General features: G+C 46.7%; 1 protein-coding gene across 2 annotated transcripts in view; it reads right to left on the reverse strand.

The window, feature by feature from the left end:
• MYOF (myoferlin) overlaps nucleotides 1-17,308 on the reverse strand; it is a 185,007-nt gene extending 167,699 nt beyond the window's left edge. For both annotated transcript variants that reach the window (XM_074382594.1, XM_039465156.2), the window contains exon 1: nucleotides 16,952-17,308. In XM_074382594.1, coding sequence (XP_074238695.1) covers nucleotides 16,952-17,039 — 88 coding nt within the window. In that variant the 5' untranslated portion in view covers nucleotides 17,040-17,308. The remainder of the gene's footprint in view (nucleotides 1-16,951) is intronic.
• Between the last annotated feature and the right edge of the window lie 1,313 nt (nucleotides 17,309-18,621).

Here is an 18,621-nt window from a genome sequence, read left to right on the forward strand (position 1 = left end):
CCTAACCTCAAGTGATCCGCCTCAGCCCCCCAAGGTGCTGAGATTACACGCGTGAGCCACCCCGCTCAGCCTGCTAAAACCCTTTACCTGCATCATTTCGCTGAATCCTCCTCGCAAGTCTATGAGGTAGGCACTGTTATTTTCCTCAGTTTGCAGATAAGCAAAGAGAGCTCAGAATGGTTAGATAACTTAGCCTAGATCATAGGGCTAGGAAGAAGCATAACCAGGTCTCGCGCGACTCCCGAGCCCATGCATTTAATCACTGCACCTCCCATCTCCCTGGCTAATAACGAAAAACGAAGTGGTTGATGTTAGCTCCTACCCTCCTGAAGAGGGAAGAAACCCTGCTCCCTCTCTTCCATGAAGGAGGCTCTTAGGTTTATCAAAATGTGTATACATTACATTTTATGAAAATCCATTCTTGGCTGGTGCGGTGGCTCACACCTGTAATCCCAGCACTTTGGGAGGCCAAGGCAGGAGAATCAAAAGGTCAGGAGTTCAAAACAAGCCGGGTCAACATGGTGAAACCCTGTCTCTACTAAAAATACAAAAATTAGCTGGGCGTGATGACAGGTGCCTGTAATCCCAGCTACTTGGGAGGCTGAGGCAGGAGAATCACTTAAACCTGGGAGGTGGAGGTTGTAGTGAGCTGAGATCATGCCACCAAACTCCAGCCTGGGCGACAGAGTGAGACTATGTCTCAAAAAAAGAAAACCTACTCTCACACATAAACACATCAGGCAAAAAAAAGTAAATTATTTTTCTTACCAGCAGCCAGAGTTACATATTTTTATTAGTCAGTTATTTGATTCTACCTCTTTAAAAAAAAGGTTAAACCTGCAGGCATTAAACATCGAATTGAATTACAGGAAACTCCCTCTCCTTTCTCTACATCACCTACCCCCCAACCTGGCTCCTATGTCTAATTTTATTAAGATGATTGTTTCTTCCTATGGAAAGAAATGAAATACTTTCAGCCCAGAACGTAACAACTGACTCAAATGCAGAGCACACTCTGGACCAGGGCTCAAGGCATTCTTTGGGACATTTCCTGTTTTCCGATTAGCTATGCCTGCTTCTCACTCAGTTCTGTGGAGGTCACCACTGCAGTAATTAACCCAGTGCCAGCCTCCGAACAAGGTTTCCGGGAGAACTGAACAGCTCTCTTAGCCAAACCACCGCCCTCTTACACAGAACCATTTCCTTTGCTGTCCACCTACCAGCCAGTGTGTCAGACCCTTATTGAAAAGGCCTGGCCCAGTGCGGTGCTCACGCCTGTAATCCCAACACTTTGGAAGGCCAAGGCCAGAGGATCACTTGAGTCCAGGAGTTCAAAACCAGCCTGGGCAACATAGTGCAACTTCATCTCTACAAAATACTTAAAACTTAACCAGGAATACTGGCATGCACAATAGTCCCAGCTACCCAGGAGGCTGAGGTGAGAGGATTGGATGAGCTTGGGAGGTCGAGGCTGCTGTGGCCACACTCCTGCACTTCATCCTGGGTGACAGAGGAAAAAAAAAAAAAAAAAAGCTTGAAAGACACCAGGACTGCTGAAACTGGCTTGCTGCGTCTGTGCCAGTGGTCGGCTGTGAGGGTTCACTTCATGTGTCAAGTTGGCTGGGCTACAGTGCCCTGTTGTTTGCTCAAACATTGGGCCAGATGTTGCTGCCGAGGTATTTGGTAGATGTGATAAACATTTATATTCAGTTGAGTTTAAGTAAAGCAAAATTACCCTCTATAATTTAGATGGTCCTCATCCAAACAGTTGAAGGTCTGAAGAGCAAAAACTGGTTTCCTGGAGAAGAAATTCTGCCTCAAGACTAACATAGTAACCCCGCCTGAGTTTCTAATCTGTGGAATTTAGACTCAAGACCAGCAACATCACCTCTGATGTGAATTTTCAGCTTGCTGGCCCACCCTGCAAATTTCAGACTTGCCAGACCCCACAACTGCATGAGTCACTTCCTTAAAATCTCTCTTTTTCTGTCTCTGTACAAACATAAGCATACACGTCCCATTGCTCGGCTTCTCTAGAGAATCCTGACTAACCAGGATTTTTCTCCATGTTGGTCAGGCTGGTCTCGAACTCCCAACCTCAGGTGATCTGCCCACCCGAGCTTCTCAAAGTGCTGGGATTACAGGTGTGAGCCACCACGCCCAGCTTCTAGCAGTTATCATTAAGTGCTCTGAACAGAATCACTGTTTCCAGAGCTTCCCATGAATCCCCTCACTCAATCCTCACAACTCTAACAGGTAAGTTCTATCATAATCATTCCAGAGGAAGAAACCAAGATACAGAGAGGTTAAGCAATTTATTAGAGGTCACACAGCTAGTAAGTGATGGAGCTGGGATTCAAACCCTGACTAAAGAGACAAAGGCAGTTAGTTTTCAGAGTTGGAGGATTAAGACCAGAGGATGATGCCTTGAAGGCTGGAACTATATATTATTAATATTATTATTCCCCCCCACAATGCTTACTACATGGTAATTTCTCCATGACTTGAGCAAATTGGACTTCATAAGTTTATGTAAGTATGATTACTAGGGCTGCTTTAATGATTAAATGAAAGAATGAATACAAAGTGCCCAGCCCAGGTCCTGGCACACAGTAAGCACTAAACGAATGAGAGCTATCAGATGATTTCTTTTTTTCTTTTTCTGGATTTTTCTTTTTTTTTCTTTTTTTTTTTTTGAGACGGAGTTTCGTTCTTGTTACCCAGGCTGGAGTGCAATGGCGCGATCTCGGCTCACCGCAACCTCCGCCTCCTGGGTTCAGGCAATTCTCCTGCCTCAGCCTCCCGAGTACTGGGATTACAGACACGCGCCACCATGCCCAGCTAATGTTTTGTATTTTTAGTAGAGACGGGGTTTCACCATGTTGAGCAGGATGGTCTCGATCTCTTGACCTCGTGATCCACCCGTCTCGGCCTCCCAAAGTGCTGGGATTACAGGCGTGAGCCACCGCGCCCAGCTTTTTTTTTTTTTTTTTTTTTTGAGATAGCTGGAGTGCAGTGGCGAAATCTGGGCTCACTGCAACCTCCACCTCCTGGATTCAAGCCATTCTCCTGCCTCAGCCTCCCAAGTAGCTGGGAATACAGGCATGTGCCACCATGCTCGGCTAATATTTGTATTTTTAGTAGAGATGGGGTTTTACCATGTTGGCCAGGCTGGTGTCGAACTCCTGACCTCAAGTGATCTGCCCTTCCTCGGCCTCCAAAGTGCTGAAATTAAAGCACCACGCTCAGCTAAATGATTTCTGATTATTGCACCAGGGCAGCCTCCTTGCATACCCCAGGGGATTCCCAGGCTGTGGAGCCCCAGAGGGCAGGGCCCCTGTAACTGGAGGAAGTGCCCGGTGGAGCTTGAACGGCCCTGGTGGAATATTTCTTCCACGTGGCTCCATTCCAGGCCTCTGAGGTTCCCTAGGGCAGCTGGCATGTGAGCAGTGATTGCTCCTCTCTGGCAGGCAGCCTGGCAGCCTCCAGGAGCCAGCTCATTTCCACTTTCACCAAAGGGCAGAGAAGGCTCTGAGAAGGGCCGGCAGGACTTGAGGGGCACCTGGGGGAGCACAGGGACACACGGCCCTCAGGTGGACATCTCAGGCAATGTCTCTGACTTCTGGCTTTCCAACCCTGGCTGTCCTATCGTTCCAGGAAGATGCTGTCAAACAGGTTCTAGGAGAAAGGCATTTTGGGCAAGTGGCCATGGTGATACAAAGCGAGGCTATTGGGACATTTCTGAAACAGTCACTAACACCACTGATAAACAGAGATGCCCCAGCCAAAATGGCGGCGGGGTGACTACTCCCCTCCCCACACCCAGTGCCCCACTGGCCTCTGGAGATGCCCTTTCAGATGTACAAACTCTTGAATCAAACCCACATCCTCCAAGGGAGCTGCAGTGAAATCCAGTCCATTTGAATGACTCAGCCAGAATCTGCTTCCTAAAAGCCGACGCCGGGGTGTGGTCATGTCCCAGCTCTGCTCACTGCCAGGGCTGCCAGGAAGGGCACCCAGGAGGGCCAGGCACCCAGCTTGGCTGCCTTGGTGTTTGTGTTGTGTGCTGGGCATATTAAACACATTCATGTTCGTTTCCTGCAAGGGAGGCTGGGCGCAGTGCTCACACCTGTAATCCCAGCACTTTGACAGGCCAGAGGTGAGAAACGGCTTGAGCCCAGGAGTTTGAGGCCTACGTGGGCAACATAGTGAGACTCCGGCTCTACAAATAATTTAAAAATTAGCCTGGCATGGTGGCTTGCACCTGTAGTTCCAATTACTCACTTGGAGGCTGAGATAGGAGGATCACTTGAGCCCCAGAGTTCAGGGCTGCAGTGGGTCATGATGAGGCCACTGTGCTCCAGCCTGGGTGACAGAGCAAGACCCTATATCAAATAAACAAGCAAGGAACAAACAAACAACAACAACAAAAACAGGAGATATAAAGATGCCCATTTTACAGATAAGGAAACTGAGGATCAGGGTTGTTAACTGACTTGCCCAAGATCATAGAGCCAGTAAGTGGCAGAGCTGAGCTTCAGCCCCAAGTCAGCCTTGTTTCCAAACCTGTGCCCTTAACTGCCACTGTGGGCAGAGGGTGCCGGGTGACCTGTCACTTTCTCAGACAGACCTTCCAGTGGTGCAAACTTGGTCTACTTACTCCAACTCTTCATATCTAGATTTCTTCATTAATAAAGATTGGTATCTAACGCCCAAGAATACTAGCTACCATCTGTGGGGCTCACCGTCGGCCAGGCACTCTTCTAAGGGCTTTGTAAATGTTACCTATTCTGATCCTTATTCAAGGCACAATAAAGTTAAGTAGCTTTTCAGGATTACCTGTGAATGAGAAACAAAGCCAGAATTTGAATACAGTTCTTCTGGCTCCGGAGCCACTTAACCTCTCTGGCTGGTATATTTCTGAGACATAATTTGCTGGAGAATGAATTAAGTCTCAGGTACTCAGCAAACACACTTCAAACCCACTGAGGAGGTAGGGCCTACGGGGCCTCTCAAGGCCCGAGTGTCCTCTAAAAAGGAGATATAAGGCCGGGCACAGTGGCTCACGCCTGTAATCCCAGCACTTTGGGAGGCCGAGGTGGGTGGATCACAAGGTCAAGAAATCGAGACCATCCTGGTCAACACGGTGAAACCCCGTCTCTACTAAAACAATGAAAAATTAGCTGGACGTGGTGGTGCACGCCTGTAATCCCAGGTACTAGGAGGTGAGACAGGAAAATCACTTGAACCCAGGAGGCAGAGGTTGCAGTGAACTGAAATCACGCTACTTAAACTGCACTCCAGCCTGGCGACAGAGCGAGACTCCGTCTCAAAAAATAAAGGGGAGGGGATACAAAAGCCCACCTGGTTGAACTGCAGCAAAGATCAAGTGAGAAAGCATACAGTGCCCAGGATACAGGGGACATTACCATGTGCTAGAGACAGAATTACCAACTGCTTCCTTCAGGCAAGCTTTGGGAGGATCCAGTTCTCTGCCCGTCCCCCCTCCAAGAGATGGTATCAAGAGAAAATAAAATAGTCACATAAAACCACTTTGAAAACAAATGTAAAGCGCTGAGTCAAAAATCTTGATAATTAGATCCTATCCCTCCCAGGCAAAGAATTTCCGGTTGAATTTACCCTCAGCGTCAGACCTGGCATCTCATCATTAACCCTCTTTCAGTGGCATTTTTGGCCCTGCCAGCAGTTTAATCCATTTTCTTTTCTTTCTCTCTCTCTCTCTTTTTTTTTTTTTTTTGAAATGGAGTTTCCATCTTGTTGCCCAGGCTGGAGTGCAGTGGTACAATCTTGGTTCACTGCAGCCTCTGCCTCCCAGGTTCAAGTGATTCTCCTGCCTCAGCCTCCCAAGTGGCTGGGATTACAGGCGCACACCACCATGCCTGGCTAATTTTTTAATTTTAGTAGAGAGAGGGTTTCTCCTTGTTGGTCAGGCTGATCTCAAACTCCCAACCTCATTACAGGCATGAGCCACCGTGCCCGGCCTCATTTAATCCATTTTCTTCCCCCCTCCTTCCTAGGCTGTGCATGGCTTTCACCTCTGCACAAGTTACCAAGCTGGGCTGGATGTTTGCTGTGGATCTGTGGGCGAGCTGGGAGTCAGGAGTATTTGTGGGCTGTTGTTTGTCAGTGGGGCCTGGGACAGGGACAGAGGGTGAAATTAAAATGAGAAGATGCCAAGCACGAAGAAAACCAGCCATATGTGAAGCAGTGGAAAAAGGCATAGGACTGAGCATCCCAAGACCCAGCTTCTAGTCCTTCTCTGCCTCTTTCTGGCTACACAGCTTTGGCCTCCCTTGATATCTGAGTCTCAGTATCTTCATCTGCACAATGGGTATGAACATCTGCCTTCAATACCTCCTTTTGTTGTTGTGGAGAACAAAGAAGATTACACCCAGGCCTGGCGCAGTGGCTCACACCTGTAATCCCAGCACTTTGGGAGGCCAAGGTGGGAAGATCATGAGGTCAGGAGTTCGAGACCAGCCTGGAAAACATGGTGAAACCCTGTCTCTACTAAAGATAGAAAAAAATAGCTGGGCGTGGTAGCGGGTGTCTATAATCCCAGCTACTCAGGAGGCTGAGGCAGGAGAATAGCCTGAACCCGCAAGGCGGAGGTTGCAGTGAGCCGAGATTGCAGCATTGCCACTCCAGCCTGGGTGACAGGGTGAGACTCCATCTCAAAAAAAACAGATGACACCCATGAAAGGGCTTGCTACACTGTAAGTGCCCTGGAAGGCACTGTCACACATGGAAGCCATCATAATGTGTCCAACACCAGAGGGCAAATAAGAGGGAATTTGGGGCCCCAGACCAAGGCCTCTGAGACCAGAGGTGTTCAGCTTAAAGGCACCAATGCCCCAGGCCCCAGTATGGTGTGACCAGATGCCCTCAGGGCTGGCTTTGTCCAGGGAAGTTACTGCTGAGAGTCAGCAGTGGAGCCCAGACTGCCAGCCATGTGGGCTGAGTGCATGTGCCTGGCCACGGGTGCACCAAATTTGGATGTGACCAAAACCAAGCACTCAGGGTCACATACAGGACAGCACAGGTGGTACACCCTTGGCAGTGCGCATCTGTGCATCTGTGTTCGGCTCCGCCTGGCCCCCTGCTCTGAGACCTTGAGCGAGGCATGCCACCCATCCTACAGGAGACTCAGTTGATTCAGCTCTCAGATGAGGACTTCTTTCTTATTTTTATTTTTACTTTTTTGAAGAGAAAATAAAGGAGTAAATTAAAATGAAATAAGTACACATGAAGCAAGTAACACAGTGTTTAACAGTCAATAAACCATCACCATCAATATAACTGCAAATAATGATAATGTCTCCTTTCCAGAGGTTTAAACACACTGCACTTTTTTCTTGTTTCTTTCTTTGAGACAGTGTCACTCTGGAGTGCAGTGGTACAATCCTGGCTCACTGCAACCTCCACCTCCCAGGTTCAAACGATTCTCCTGCCTCAGCCTCCCGAGTAGCTGGGACTACAGGCACCTGCCACCACGCCCAGCTAATTTTTGTATTTTTAGGAGAGATAGGGTTTCATCATGTTGGCCAGGCTGGTCTCGAACTCCTGACTTCAAGTGATCTGCCCACCTCAGCCTCCCAAAGTGCAGGGATTACAGGTGTAAGGAACTGCATCCAGCCTGCACTCTTAATTCACTCAACTCTGGCCCTATTTACAGCTTAGACTATAAGCTGCATGTGGACAGGACCAAACTTGCTTTATTCCCCACCCTATACAGGTATTGATCGACTTAACCGATGCAACTTACGACCATTCAACTTTACGACCACAATCACTAGCCACGACTACTCCGCGTCTGGCAGCACAAATGTTGCCCAGCTGGGCGGAGGGCAGTGCGGACCAGCTTCCGGCAGCACTAGCATCTCCGCGTGCACCATTTCAACTGTACATATAGCCTACTCAACTTACGACCAAATCGTGTTACGACCGTTCTGCGGTCCCGACCGTGGTCGTAAGTCGAGCACTACCTGTACACAGAGCTAAGCATGCAGCCTGGCAGAGTATCCTCTTGATCAATACTTGCATCAATACTTATTGAATCGATTTATGCTTGGAATGAGGAAGGAGGACAGGAGGGACAGAGACAGGGAGTGTCGTGGCAATAAATTCAGACTCTTAGGAGGGGTAAGCAAAAACATAACGTTCTATTTTATGTATTGCAAGAAAGAGAAGGGCAAGGATTTTTTTTTTTTTCAACTTACAAGCTGCACTATGGAGATGAAAAAGATGATGAAGGTCATAAATCAACAAACAGAGGTGAAATGAAGTGGACCTCACCCTGCCAGTCAAATATTAGTCCATTATAGGAAGTTACGGTTCTAGTCTCCACTAATGAAATGACTCAAACTCGACTATTGGTGGAACTGATTCACTGCTCAGCTATGTCACCTCTGAGCTTCTGAGTCACAGCATGTCATAAGGGCTTTCATTGTCCTATTGCAAACTCACCCCAGAAGGGATGGGTTTTGTTTTTCTTTTTCTTATTTTTTTTAAGTTCTTTTGTTCTTGGTACACTTTCTTTGTCTTTCAGACTGGACCCAAATGACCCCAACCACTAAACAACTCAATCTGTTCAGAGGGCGAGGAGCTGCTTATCTGAGTTGGTTGTGTAGTCAGAGGCTGTGAGTTGTTCCTTCATCCATGCTGAGCTCGGTGAAGACGCATGGACCATCTGGAATCCAGTTAAATCCTGACCTGTCTCTGCTTCATCTGCCTCATAGGGAAAATGAAGATGGCAATAATCCTACTTTGTAAAAATGAAATGAGGCCCGGGCATGGGGGCTCACACCTGTAATCCCAGCGCTTTGGGAGGCTAAGGTGGGCGGATCACCTGAGCTCAGGAGTTTAAGACCAGCCTGGCCAACGTGACAAAACCTTGTCTCTACTAAAAATACAAAAATGAGTTGGACGAGGTGGCCTGCTCCTGTAATCCTAGCTACTCAGAAGGCTGAGGCAGGAGAATCGTTTGAACCTGGGAGGTGGAGGTTGCAGTGAGCCAAGATTGCACCATTGCACTCCAGCCTGGGCAGCAAGATCAAAGCACCATCAAAAAAAAAAAGAAAGAAAGAAAGGGAAGGGTAGGGGAAGGGAGGGGAGGAGAGCAGAGGGGAGGGGAAGGGAGGGGAAGGGAGGGGAAAGAAAAGAAAAGAAAAAAAGAAAAGGAAAGAAAAAGAAAAGAAAAATGAGGATTAAATAAGACAAGACAGGCCAGGCGTAGTAGCTCACACCTGTAATCCCAGCACTTTGGGAGGCCCGGGCGGGCGGATCATGAGGTCAGGAGATTGAGACCATCCTGGCCAACATGGTGAAATCCCATCTCTACTAAAAATACAAAACTTAGCTGGGCATGGTGGTGTGCACCTGTAATCCCAGCTACTCGGGAGGCTGAAGCAGGAGAATGGCTTAAACCAGGGGTCGGGGTTTGCAGTGAGTGGAAATCACGTCACTGCACTCTAGCCTGGCAACAGAGAGTGACTCCATCTCAAAAACAACAACAACAAAAAATAAGACAAGACTCACAGATGTGAGGCACAGTGGGAGAATTTAGTAAGTGGCGGTGGTGATGGTAGAGTAAGCAGTTGCTATTACTCAGGCTGCCCACCCTTGCCCAAATCTCCAGAAGACCTAAGTAGCAACAAATGCTTAAAACACTTTCTGTGCCCTAGCACCTTGGGAGGCTGATGCGGGCAGATCACTTGAAGCCAGGAGTTTGAGATCACTTGAAGCCAGGAGTTTGAAACGAGCCTGGGCAACATGGATGGTGAAAGCCTGTCTCTTTTAAAAAGACAAAAATTAGCCCCCAAAAGGTAGTCCCAGCTACTCAGGAGGCTGACGTGAGAATCACTTGAAATGGGAGGCAGAGGTTGCAGTGAGATGAGATTGTGCCACTGCACTGCATCCTGGGCAACAGAGTGAGACCCTTCTCAAAACAAACAAACAAATGAACAAACAAACAAACAAACACTTGCTGTGCCCTCATAACAACACTCCGAGGTAGGGACTACTATCCTTTCTATTTTACAGATGAGGCAATTGAGGGGCAGTCATGTACTGCAAGATGGCATTTTGGTCAACGACAGATCACATGTACCACAATGGTCCTCTAAGATTACAGTACTATGCTTTTACTGTACCTTTTCTGTGTTTAGATCTGTTTAGAAACACAGATGCTTCCGCTGTGCTGCAATAGCCTATGGTATTCAGTGCAGTAACATGCTGTGCAGGTTTGTAGCCTAGGAGTGACAGGAGTCGCATAAAGCCTAGCTAGGTAGCAGACTCTACCATCCTAGGTTTGCATGAGTATGTTCTGTGATGTTTACACAATGACAAAATCACTTAGCAATGCATTTCCCAGGATATGTCCCCATTTTTTTTTTTTTTTTTTTTTTTGAGATGGATTCTCATGCACTCAGACACCCAGGCTGGAGTGCAATGGCTGGATCTCAGCTCACTGTAACCTCTGCCTCCCTTGTTCAAGTGATTCTCTTGCTTCAGCCTCCCTAGTAGCTGGGATTACAGGCATGAGCCACCATGCCTGGCTGGTTTTTGTATTTTTAGTAGAGATGGGATTACCCATGTTAGCCAGGCTGGTCTTGAACCCCTGACCTCAGGTGATCCACCCGTCTTGGCCTCCCAAAGTGCTAGGATTACGGGTGTGAGCCACCATGCCCAGCTATGTCCCCATTCTTCAGTGACTCATGAACGTAAAAAAGCAGTGGGCAGCAGTAGGTGAGTGGGAGCCTGGACTCAGTGGCTGCTGGTGTTCTGTGGCTCCCTGTGCTGTCCCACATGGTCATCAGTAACCGCATGTGGGTAGGCACATTTAAGTTAATTAAAGTTAATATTAAAATTTCAGTTCCTCGGATACAGTGGCCACATTTCTGTGATCAGTATCCACGTGTGGTTGGTGGCTACCACATCAGACAGAGAAGATCTTGAATATTTCCACCTTCATCAAAAGTTCTATTGAACAGTACTGCTGTAAATCATCTAGCACGCAGTATGCATACAAATAAATGATTGCCAGATGAAATGAAAACAATGAGCAAAATGGTCTGTTTTCATTTTCATCAAACTGACGAGTTGTTTTGACAAAATGTGAACCCAACCTAGACTTTTGTTCAGACCTCCTTTTTTTTGAGACAGTCTCGCTCTGTCTTGCTCTGTCACCTCGCCCAGGCTGGTGTGCAGAGGCACAATCTCGGCTTACTGAAACCTCCACCTCCTGGGTTCAAGTGATTCTCTCACCCCCGCCTCCCAAGTAGCTGGGATTACAGGCGCATGCCACCACAGTCGGCTAATTTTTGTATTTTTAGTAGAGATGGTGTTTCACCATGTTGGCCAGGCTAATTTCAATCTCTTGACCTCGTGATCTGCCTGCCTTGGCTTCCCAAAGTGTTGGGATTACAGGCATGAGTCACTGCACCCGCCCAGCTCAGAATCATTTATTAAAAACAACTTATTGCTCATCTAGGGTCTACCAGGCACTGAGCTAGGTGCTGGGAAAAGAAGCATGGTCCCTGCCCTCATGAAGTTTCCTGTCTTAACAGAGAAGGCAGACAGAAATCAATTAAGGCAGCACATATACACTCCAATAGGTGCCATGAAGAAGTATAGAATGTCAAGAGAGAGAAATATATGAGACAAATTTTTCTGTCTTCCCAAAGATCAAATAGGGGAGCATTTCCTCAGCCAAGCTGCGCTGTGGTTCATTCACAAAAGATCCTTGATTTTAGGGACTCTGATCTCCCAGGATGAGAGTCTTGTTGCCCAGACTGGAGTGAAATGGCACAATCTCAGCTCACTGCAACCTCCACCTCCCAGGTTCAAGCGATTCTCCTGCCTCAGTCTCCCAAGTAGCTGGGACTGCAGGTGCCTGTCACCATGCCTGGGTAATTTTTAAATTTTTTGTATTTTTAGTAGAGACAGGGTTTCACCATGTTGGCAAGGCTTATGTCAAACTCCTGACCTCAGGTGATCCACCCACCTCGGCCTCCCAAAGTGCTGGGATTATAGGCGTGAGCCACCGTGCCCGGACTTGAAGCTGAAGGTTTTATTTGCTCATGAGCAATTACAGAGTAAAGGATGGTAACTAGGGTTCTCATGCACGCCAATGCCCAATAAGAAGTTACCTGATAAGGTTTAAGGTATCAAATATCCCATAACTTTTCCTGAGTGAGAACTGTGCTCAGACCTGCTCAAAGCATACCCCCTTTCAACAGAACGCCTAGCTGTTCAACAGAAATTACTCAGTGAGTTAGGTGACCACTGCCGTATCATGGCATCCTGTGTACTACATTTCACGTATGAAAGTTCAGCATAAAACTGGCAGCTTTAGGCCGGGCGCGGTGGCTCACGCCTGTAATCCCAGCACTTTGGGAGGCCAAGGTGGGTGGATCACGAGGTCAGGAGTTGGAGACCAGCCTGGCCAAGATAGTGAAACCTCGTCTCTACTAAAAATACAAAAAAAATTAGCTGGGCATGGTGGCGGGCACCTGTAATCCCAGCTACTCAGGAGGCTAAGGCCAAGAATTGCTTGAACCCAGGAGGCAGAGGTTGCAGTGAGCTGAAATCACGCCACTGCACTCCATCCTGGGCGAGAGAGCGAGACTCTGTCTCAAAAAATAAAACAACAACAGCAAAATACTGGCAGCTTCACATTTTCCTTGCCAGGAACAAGAATGCAAAAGGTCTAAGACACCAATTTGCCCCCAGAGAACAAGCGCTAGGAACTGGTGGTACTCAGGGCTCCTGAATCTTTGACATGGTTCTTTGCTAAGTCTCATTCGCAAACACCTGAAAGAACATTCAGTGTCATTCAGCCTGAAAGAAGGGCGATTGGCTGACTTCCCATGGTCTCTTTTAGGACTAAGAATCAAGGACTTTATCACACCAAGGTGTCTCAAATCTCCTGCCAGCTCTTTGCTTACATGCTCAATATTTAAAATCTGTATTCAGCATCAGCGATGTGCTGGGTGCTGCAGAGGATATAACAATCCCATGCCTTCTTGGCAGGGGCACATCCCAGGGGAAAGGAGAAACCCACCAGTGACTAGGAAAGAAAACCCAGACCAGACAAATAGCAGCACCCTAAGCTGAGGGCAAGCAGGTGATATGTGTTGTGAAGGAGGAAAGAAAAACAGGGCATGTTAATTAATTTCTTAAGGACAATTGTAGCTTTATAAATGACTGAGAGCCTACAGAATGTGCCTTTGAAACGTTACGTGGAGAGTTTCCATGCTTCCATAGGGTGGGGCCACTTTCCTGAGGCAGTGAGTCTCCAAGCCCTGTTCTCCAGGAAGGGATGGGAATGACTCAGTAGATTAAACACTTTTGCCTTCCAGATTGTTTTGTCAATACAATACAGTGGGGTTTTATGGAAATACCCACAAGGGTGATCCTCAGTTTGAGCTGATAGGAATCTTGATGAGTCCTATGGTGCCCATTGGGCGAACCAAGGCTCTGTGCGGGCAGCGCACCAAGTGCCTGGACAGGCCACAGTCAATAACATCCATGAGGGCTTTCTCACATCATATTTCCCCATTCTTTTTTTTTTTTTTTTTTTTTGAGACGGAGTTTCGCTCTTGTTACCCAGGCTGGAGTGCAATGGCGCAACCTCTGCCTCCTGGGTTCGGGCAGTTCTCCTGCCTCAGCCTCCTGAGTAGCTGGGATTACAGGCATGCGCCACCATGCCCAGCTAATTTTTTGTATTTTTAGTAGAGACGGGGTTTCACCATGTTGAGCAGGATGGTCTCCATCTCTCGACCTCATGATCCACCTGCCTCGGCCTCCCAAAGTGCTGGGATTACAGGCTTGAGCCACCGCACCCGGCTACTTCCCCATTCTTAAGTGGAATCTCGTAGCTTTAAGTATCCTCAGTTGTACTATAAGTATCCTCAGTTCAGTCAGAACTTAATTTTACGCAGTGCTCAAAACTGGGGACACACCTATAAAGGGTTTGCCGTCACCAGGGTTTTAAACCACTGGCATAAACTGCAAGCAAGAAGAGTGCCCTGTTCATTACTATATCCCCTCCGGCCCCTAAGGCAATGCATTTCACATCTTGCTGAGAGCAGATAACTCAATACCTGGAACTAGAAAATCATAAAATCCAAAAGCGGAAATGCAGCTAAAGACCAGTTCCCATCACGCCACAGCTGAGGAATTGGAGACCCAGGTGGTTAAATCTGGGTTGGCCAAGATCATCAGATACTGAGTCAATGTCAGCTAAAGTGTAACTGTTCCTACTCTGAGTTGAGTGTCTTTTCCTCTGTCCGGTTGCTTGTTAGCTAAATAAATGAATGACTTTACCACTCAATTTGTATGAACAAAGAAGGCCAGAAAAGAGACTAAAGTTAAAAGCGTAATTGTTTGTATATACTGTATTTGCCAATTTAACTGAAGTTTTCCACTTTCAATGGGTTGTTTGCATTCATAGACTTAGATATATTTCTCGTCATTTAAAATGTTTTATCAATGCATACAAACTCTAGACAAATAACAAGTTGGATTTCAATATAGCATTAACTCCAGTTCCTCTATAATCTATAAGATTCAAATAATTACATGATCAGACTGATCCTAATATATTTTAATGTCTTTATATGTCAATAATGAAGGATGTAAAATCATGTTATGTCCCTATTATGTAACCACTTCAAGAAAAAAATTAATAAAACCTAACACCCGTAAATAAACTGACATGAGTACATGATATTCACTAGCCAGATTTTCTTTCTTTCTTTTTTTTTTTTTTTTGAGACGGAGTTTCGCTCTTGTTGCCCAGGCTGGAGTGCAATGGCGCGATCTCGGCTCACCGCAGCCTCCACCTCCTGGGTTCAGGCAATTCTCCTGCCTCAGCCTCCTGAGTAGCTGGGATTACAGGTACACACCACCATGCCCAGCTAATTTTTTGTATTTTTAGTAGAGATGGGGTTTCACCATGTTGACCAGGATGGTCTCGATCTCTTGACCTCGTGATCCACCCGCCTCGGCCTCCCAAACTGCTGGGATTACAGGCTTGAGCCACCACACTAGCCAGATTTTCAAACCTCATTGTCCTTTAAGAGCCCAAATTTAAGCTGGGCGTGGTAGTTCATGCCTGTAATCCCAACACTTTGGGAATCTGAAGTGAGAAGATCATTTGAGTAGGGGAATTATAACCAGCCTGGGCAACATAGCAAGACCCAGTCTTATTCTAAAATGATTAAAAAACATTTTTTAAACCAATTTTTGCTCTTCAGATTGTTTTTTAAATCAACCAACAATTTGTCAGGTTTTTTTTTTTTTTTTTTTTTTTTATGATGGAATCTCACTCTGCTGCCCAGGTTGGAGTGCAGTGATGCAATCTCAGCTCACTGCAACCTCTTCCTCCTAGGTTCAAGCAATCCTCCTGCCTCTGCCTCCCAAGTAGCTGGGATTACAGGCATGTGGCACCACGCCCAGCTAATTTTTGTATTTTTAGTAGAGATGGGGTTTTGCCATGTTAGCCAGGCTGGTCTCGAACTCCTGGCCTCAGGTGAATCACCCACCTCAGCCTCCCAAAATTCTGGGATTACAGGTGTGAGTCACTGCACCCACCCAGCCAGCTTTGAGTTTCATTCGTTTCATTTTCTTGCTCACCAGAGGGAGCCATTTAAGACGAGAAATAAAGGGGAAAATGAGAAAAAGAAAGGTGAAAGGTATAGATGACTCAGGAACTGACAGGGAGAGGCAGTCAGGCTCCTGGAAGAAATGAGAAACGCAGCAAGGCGTGGTCAGGAAACACGTGTCTATCCATGCTCCCACTCTCTCCTTTCCCTCTCTCCCACCCCTCTTACCAAGAAGTGAGCTGGCAATCTTACCAATGACAAACAAAATAAATCCTCCACACTGAGATTTAGAGACCTCACCTTAGCCAAAACTAAGTCACTTACATTGGATTGTGTTGTGACACCAAGCATTCTTGTCCCCTCCCCTGCAATGGCAATCAAGTGTCATAGAAAAATAGCCTTTTGTAATTCCCATGAGCCTTTTATTTTTATTTATTTTTACACCCAGGCTGGAGTGCAGTGGCGTGATCACAGCTCACTGCAGCCTCAAACTCCTGGGCTTAAGCGATCCTCCCACCTTGGCCTCCCAAAGTTGGCTTATGGTTGGTGAGCCACCATGCTCAGTCAACCATGAGGCTTTTAGAGATGATCTTGTTTAAACCCTTCCTGCCTGTTTTGCAGAAAAGAAAACTGAGATCCCAGAGAAAGGAAATCACTTGCCCAAGGTCATTCAGCAAGACAGAACAAGATCCCCAAACTGCAAACTAGCTGTTCAGAGTTCTTTCCTCAATGAGCAATTTAAAAGTTACAGAACATACAAAAAAACACCCCAACTGCCTAGACATAACAATTGCAAAGGCACAAAAGGACAGGAAAACTCAGTAAAACTATTAACTTCACCCCAACGCCTTCTGGGTGGGGTGAAGTGACAAAGTGGTGCCCAGTAACAATCAAAGCAGAGTCGGGCTGATTCAAGGAAGAATGATGCCTGCAACAATTTAATTGCTCTTCTTCCTCCGTTACCCATTTCCCACAAGCAGAGAAAATTAAAATGCACTTAAGACTACCGAAACTTTGAACCAATACGGACATTTTAGGTGATACCTGAAATTTAGGGATTAGCAAATACGTTTTCCGCCAAGAGCTTACAGAAATCACACTCTTGGAGCTAAAACATCGGCTCTTCCATAAGTCTCAAGCCTTGGAGAAATAAATGCCTTCCCCAGAAACAGGTCCTCTCCCATGACCTGCGCAGGTTAACAAACGCCGCTGGAGCGACTTGGCTTCAACAGCCGTCTAAATGCAGCCGTTTTCAAGAAGGTGCCCCAAGAAACTAACATTCCAAAACAGAGCTTCAGAAAAAGAAGAAAACTTTTTCTTACCCTTAAAAATAACAGAAACAATAGGATCCGGCTTTCCAAATTTCGTTTTAGGGATATTGCTGGCAGATTCCACAATCACCCGCAGCATGGCTCTCAGCTGGCAGAAAGCAAGTTTCAGCAAACGAAGTGGAGACTCAGGCGCTGGAGCTCCGGGCCGCACCGCCGGGAGAGAAGTTCTCTCCCAGTGAAGGGAGGATTTCTCCCAGGGACCGCGGCGAGGAAGGGGAAAAGGCAAAAGGGGCGGACCTCTGGCGGATTATTGACTGAAAGTTACGTGTAAACTGATACAGATCTCCCCGTCTTCGCAGTGCCTCAGGCACCGACTGACGAAGTTGGGAAATGTGGAAGTGAAAAGGACAAACCTAAACTAAAAATAATTCTGTGCAACAAACGAAACTAAAATGAATTTGGAATTAAGAGATACGGGTAGGTCAGGAAACCACTAAAATGTTGCTGCCTTTTAGCAACGGTTCGTGAAACTGAATTAATATTTTTTCCGTCACTGCTTTCATTCTTTTCTGAGTTTCATGGAGTTTTAAAACTTCAGTCATTTTTTTCTTTTGACTTTCGCCGTTCTTTCTCACGCTGTTGAACACACCCACTCAGTAACCCTATGTTCAGCTGGTAAAAAGCAGTTAAAGGGTGCCGCCTACTGGACGGCACAGGAATGACCGAGTTTATTTTAAGTAAACGCGATCAGGGCATGGGAATGTGGCTTTTCGGAATTGATATACTGTGAGTTGATCTTTTGCTTTATATAAAGGACTTACCATAGAATTTCTTCAAAATCCCTTCAGAGGTGAGAGCTGGGCGCCTAAGTTTTCCTGGCTCATCAAATTCTGCCAATTGCCTTCAACGAAAATGGAGAAGTAACTCCCCACTGTTTCTGGACCTACAGGTGCCCATAGTGTCTTCCGTCCCAGAGGGTGCATCAGGGTGGTGCAGCCGGTGGTTGAGATCACAAGAGGCAGCCTGGGACTAGACAGCCAGACCCGAGTGTGAGACTCTGCCTCACCACTCAGCTGTGTCACCTTAGCAACTTTCTGAATCCCTGTCTTCCTCAGTTGCCTCATCTGTGAACTGGGGATAAAGGCTGCTTATAATTTAAAGGTCATAGCATAGGGGCTGGCACAAAGCACACAATTTACACATGTAAGAAGTTCATAGGCTGGGCACTGTGGCTCACACCTGTAATCCCAGCACTTTGAGGGGCTAAGGCAAGCAGATCACCTGAGGTGGAGAGCTCAAGACCAGCCCCATCAACATGGAGAAACCCCATCTCTACTAAAAATACAAAATTAACTGGGTGTGGTAGCACATGCCTGTAATCCCAGCTACTTGGGAGGCTGAGGCAGGAGAATCGCTTGAACTTGGGAGGCGGAGGTTGCAGTGAGCTGAGGTTGTGCCATTGCACACCATCCTGGGTGACAGAGCGAGAATCTATCTCAAAACAAAGCAAAGCAAAACTAAACAAAAACTTCATGCTTATTTGTGGCCTCATATCTTAACTGTTAATGCAGGTTGACTTTAAATCAGGATCTCATTATATTTCAGAAGAAAAGGCTAAAACTTGGGATGAAGAAACATTGGACATCTTTTTGTTTTAGAACATGCAATCAAGACCCACTTTGAATATATTTGAAGTAAACACTTCAAATACATTGAAAAAT

This window comes from Saimiri boliviensis, chromosome 12 (assembly GCF_048565385.1).
Source record: "Saimiri boliviensis isolate mSaiBol1 chromosome 12, mSaiBol1.pri, whole genome shotgun sequence".
Taxonomy (NCBI): domain Eukaryota; kingdom Metazoa; phylum Chordata; class Mammalia; order Primates; family Cebidae; genus Saimiri; species Saimiri boliviensis.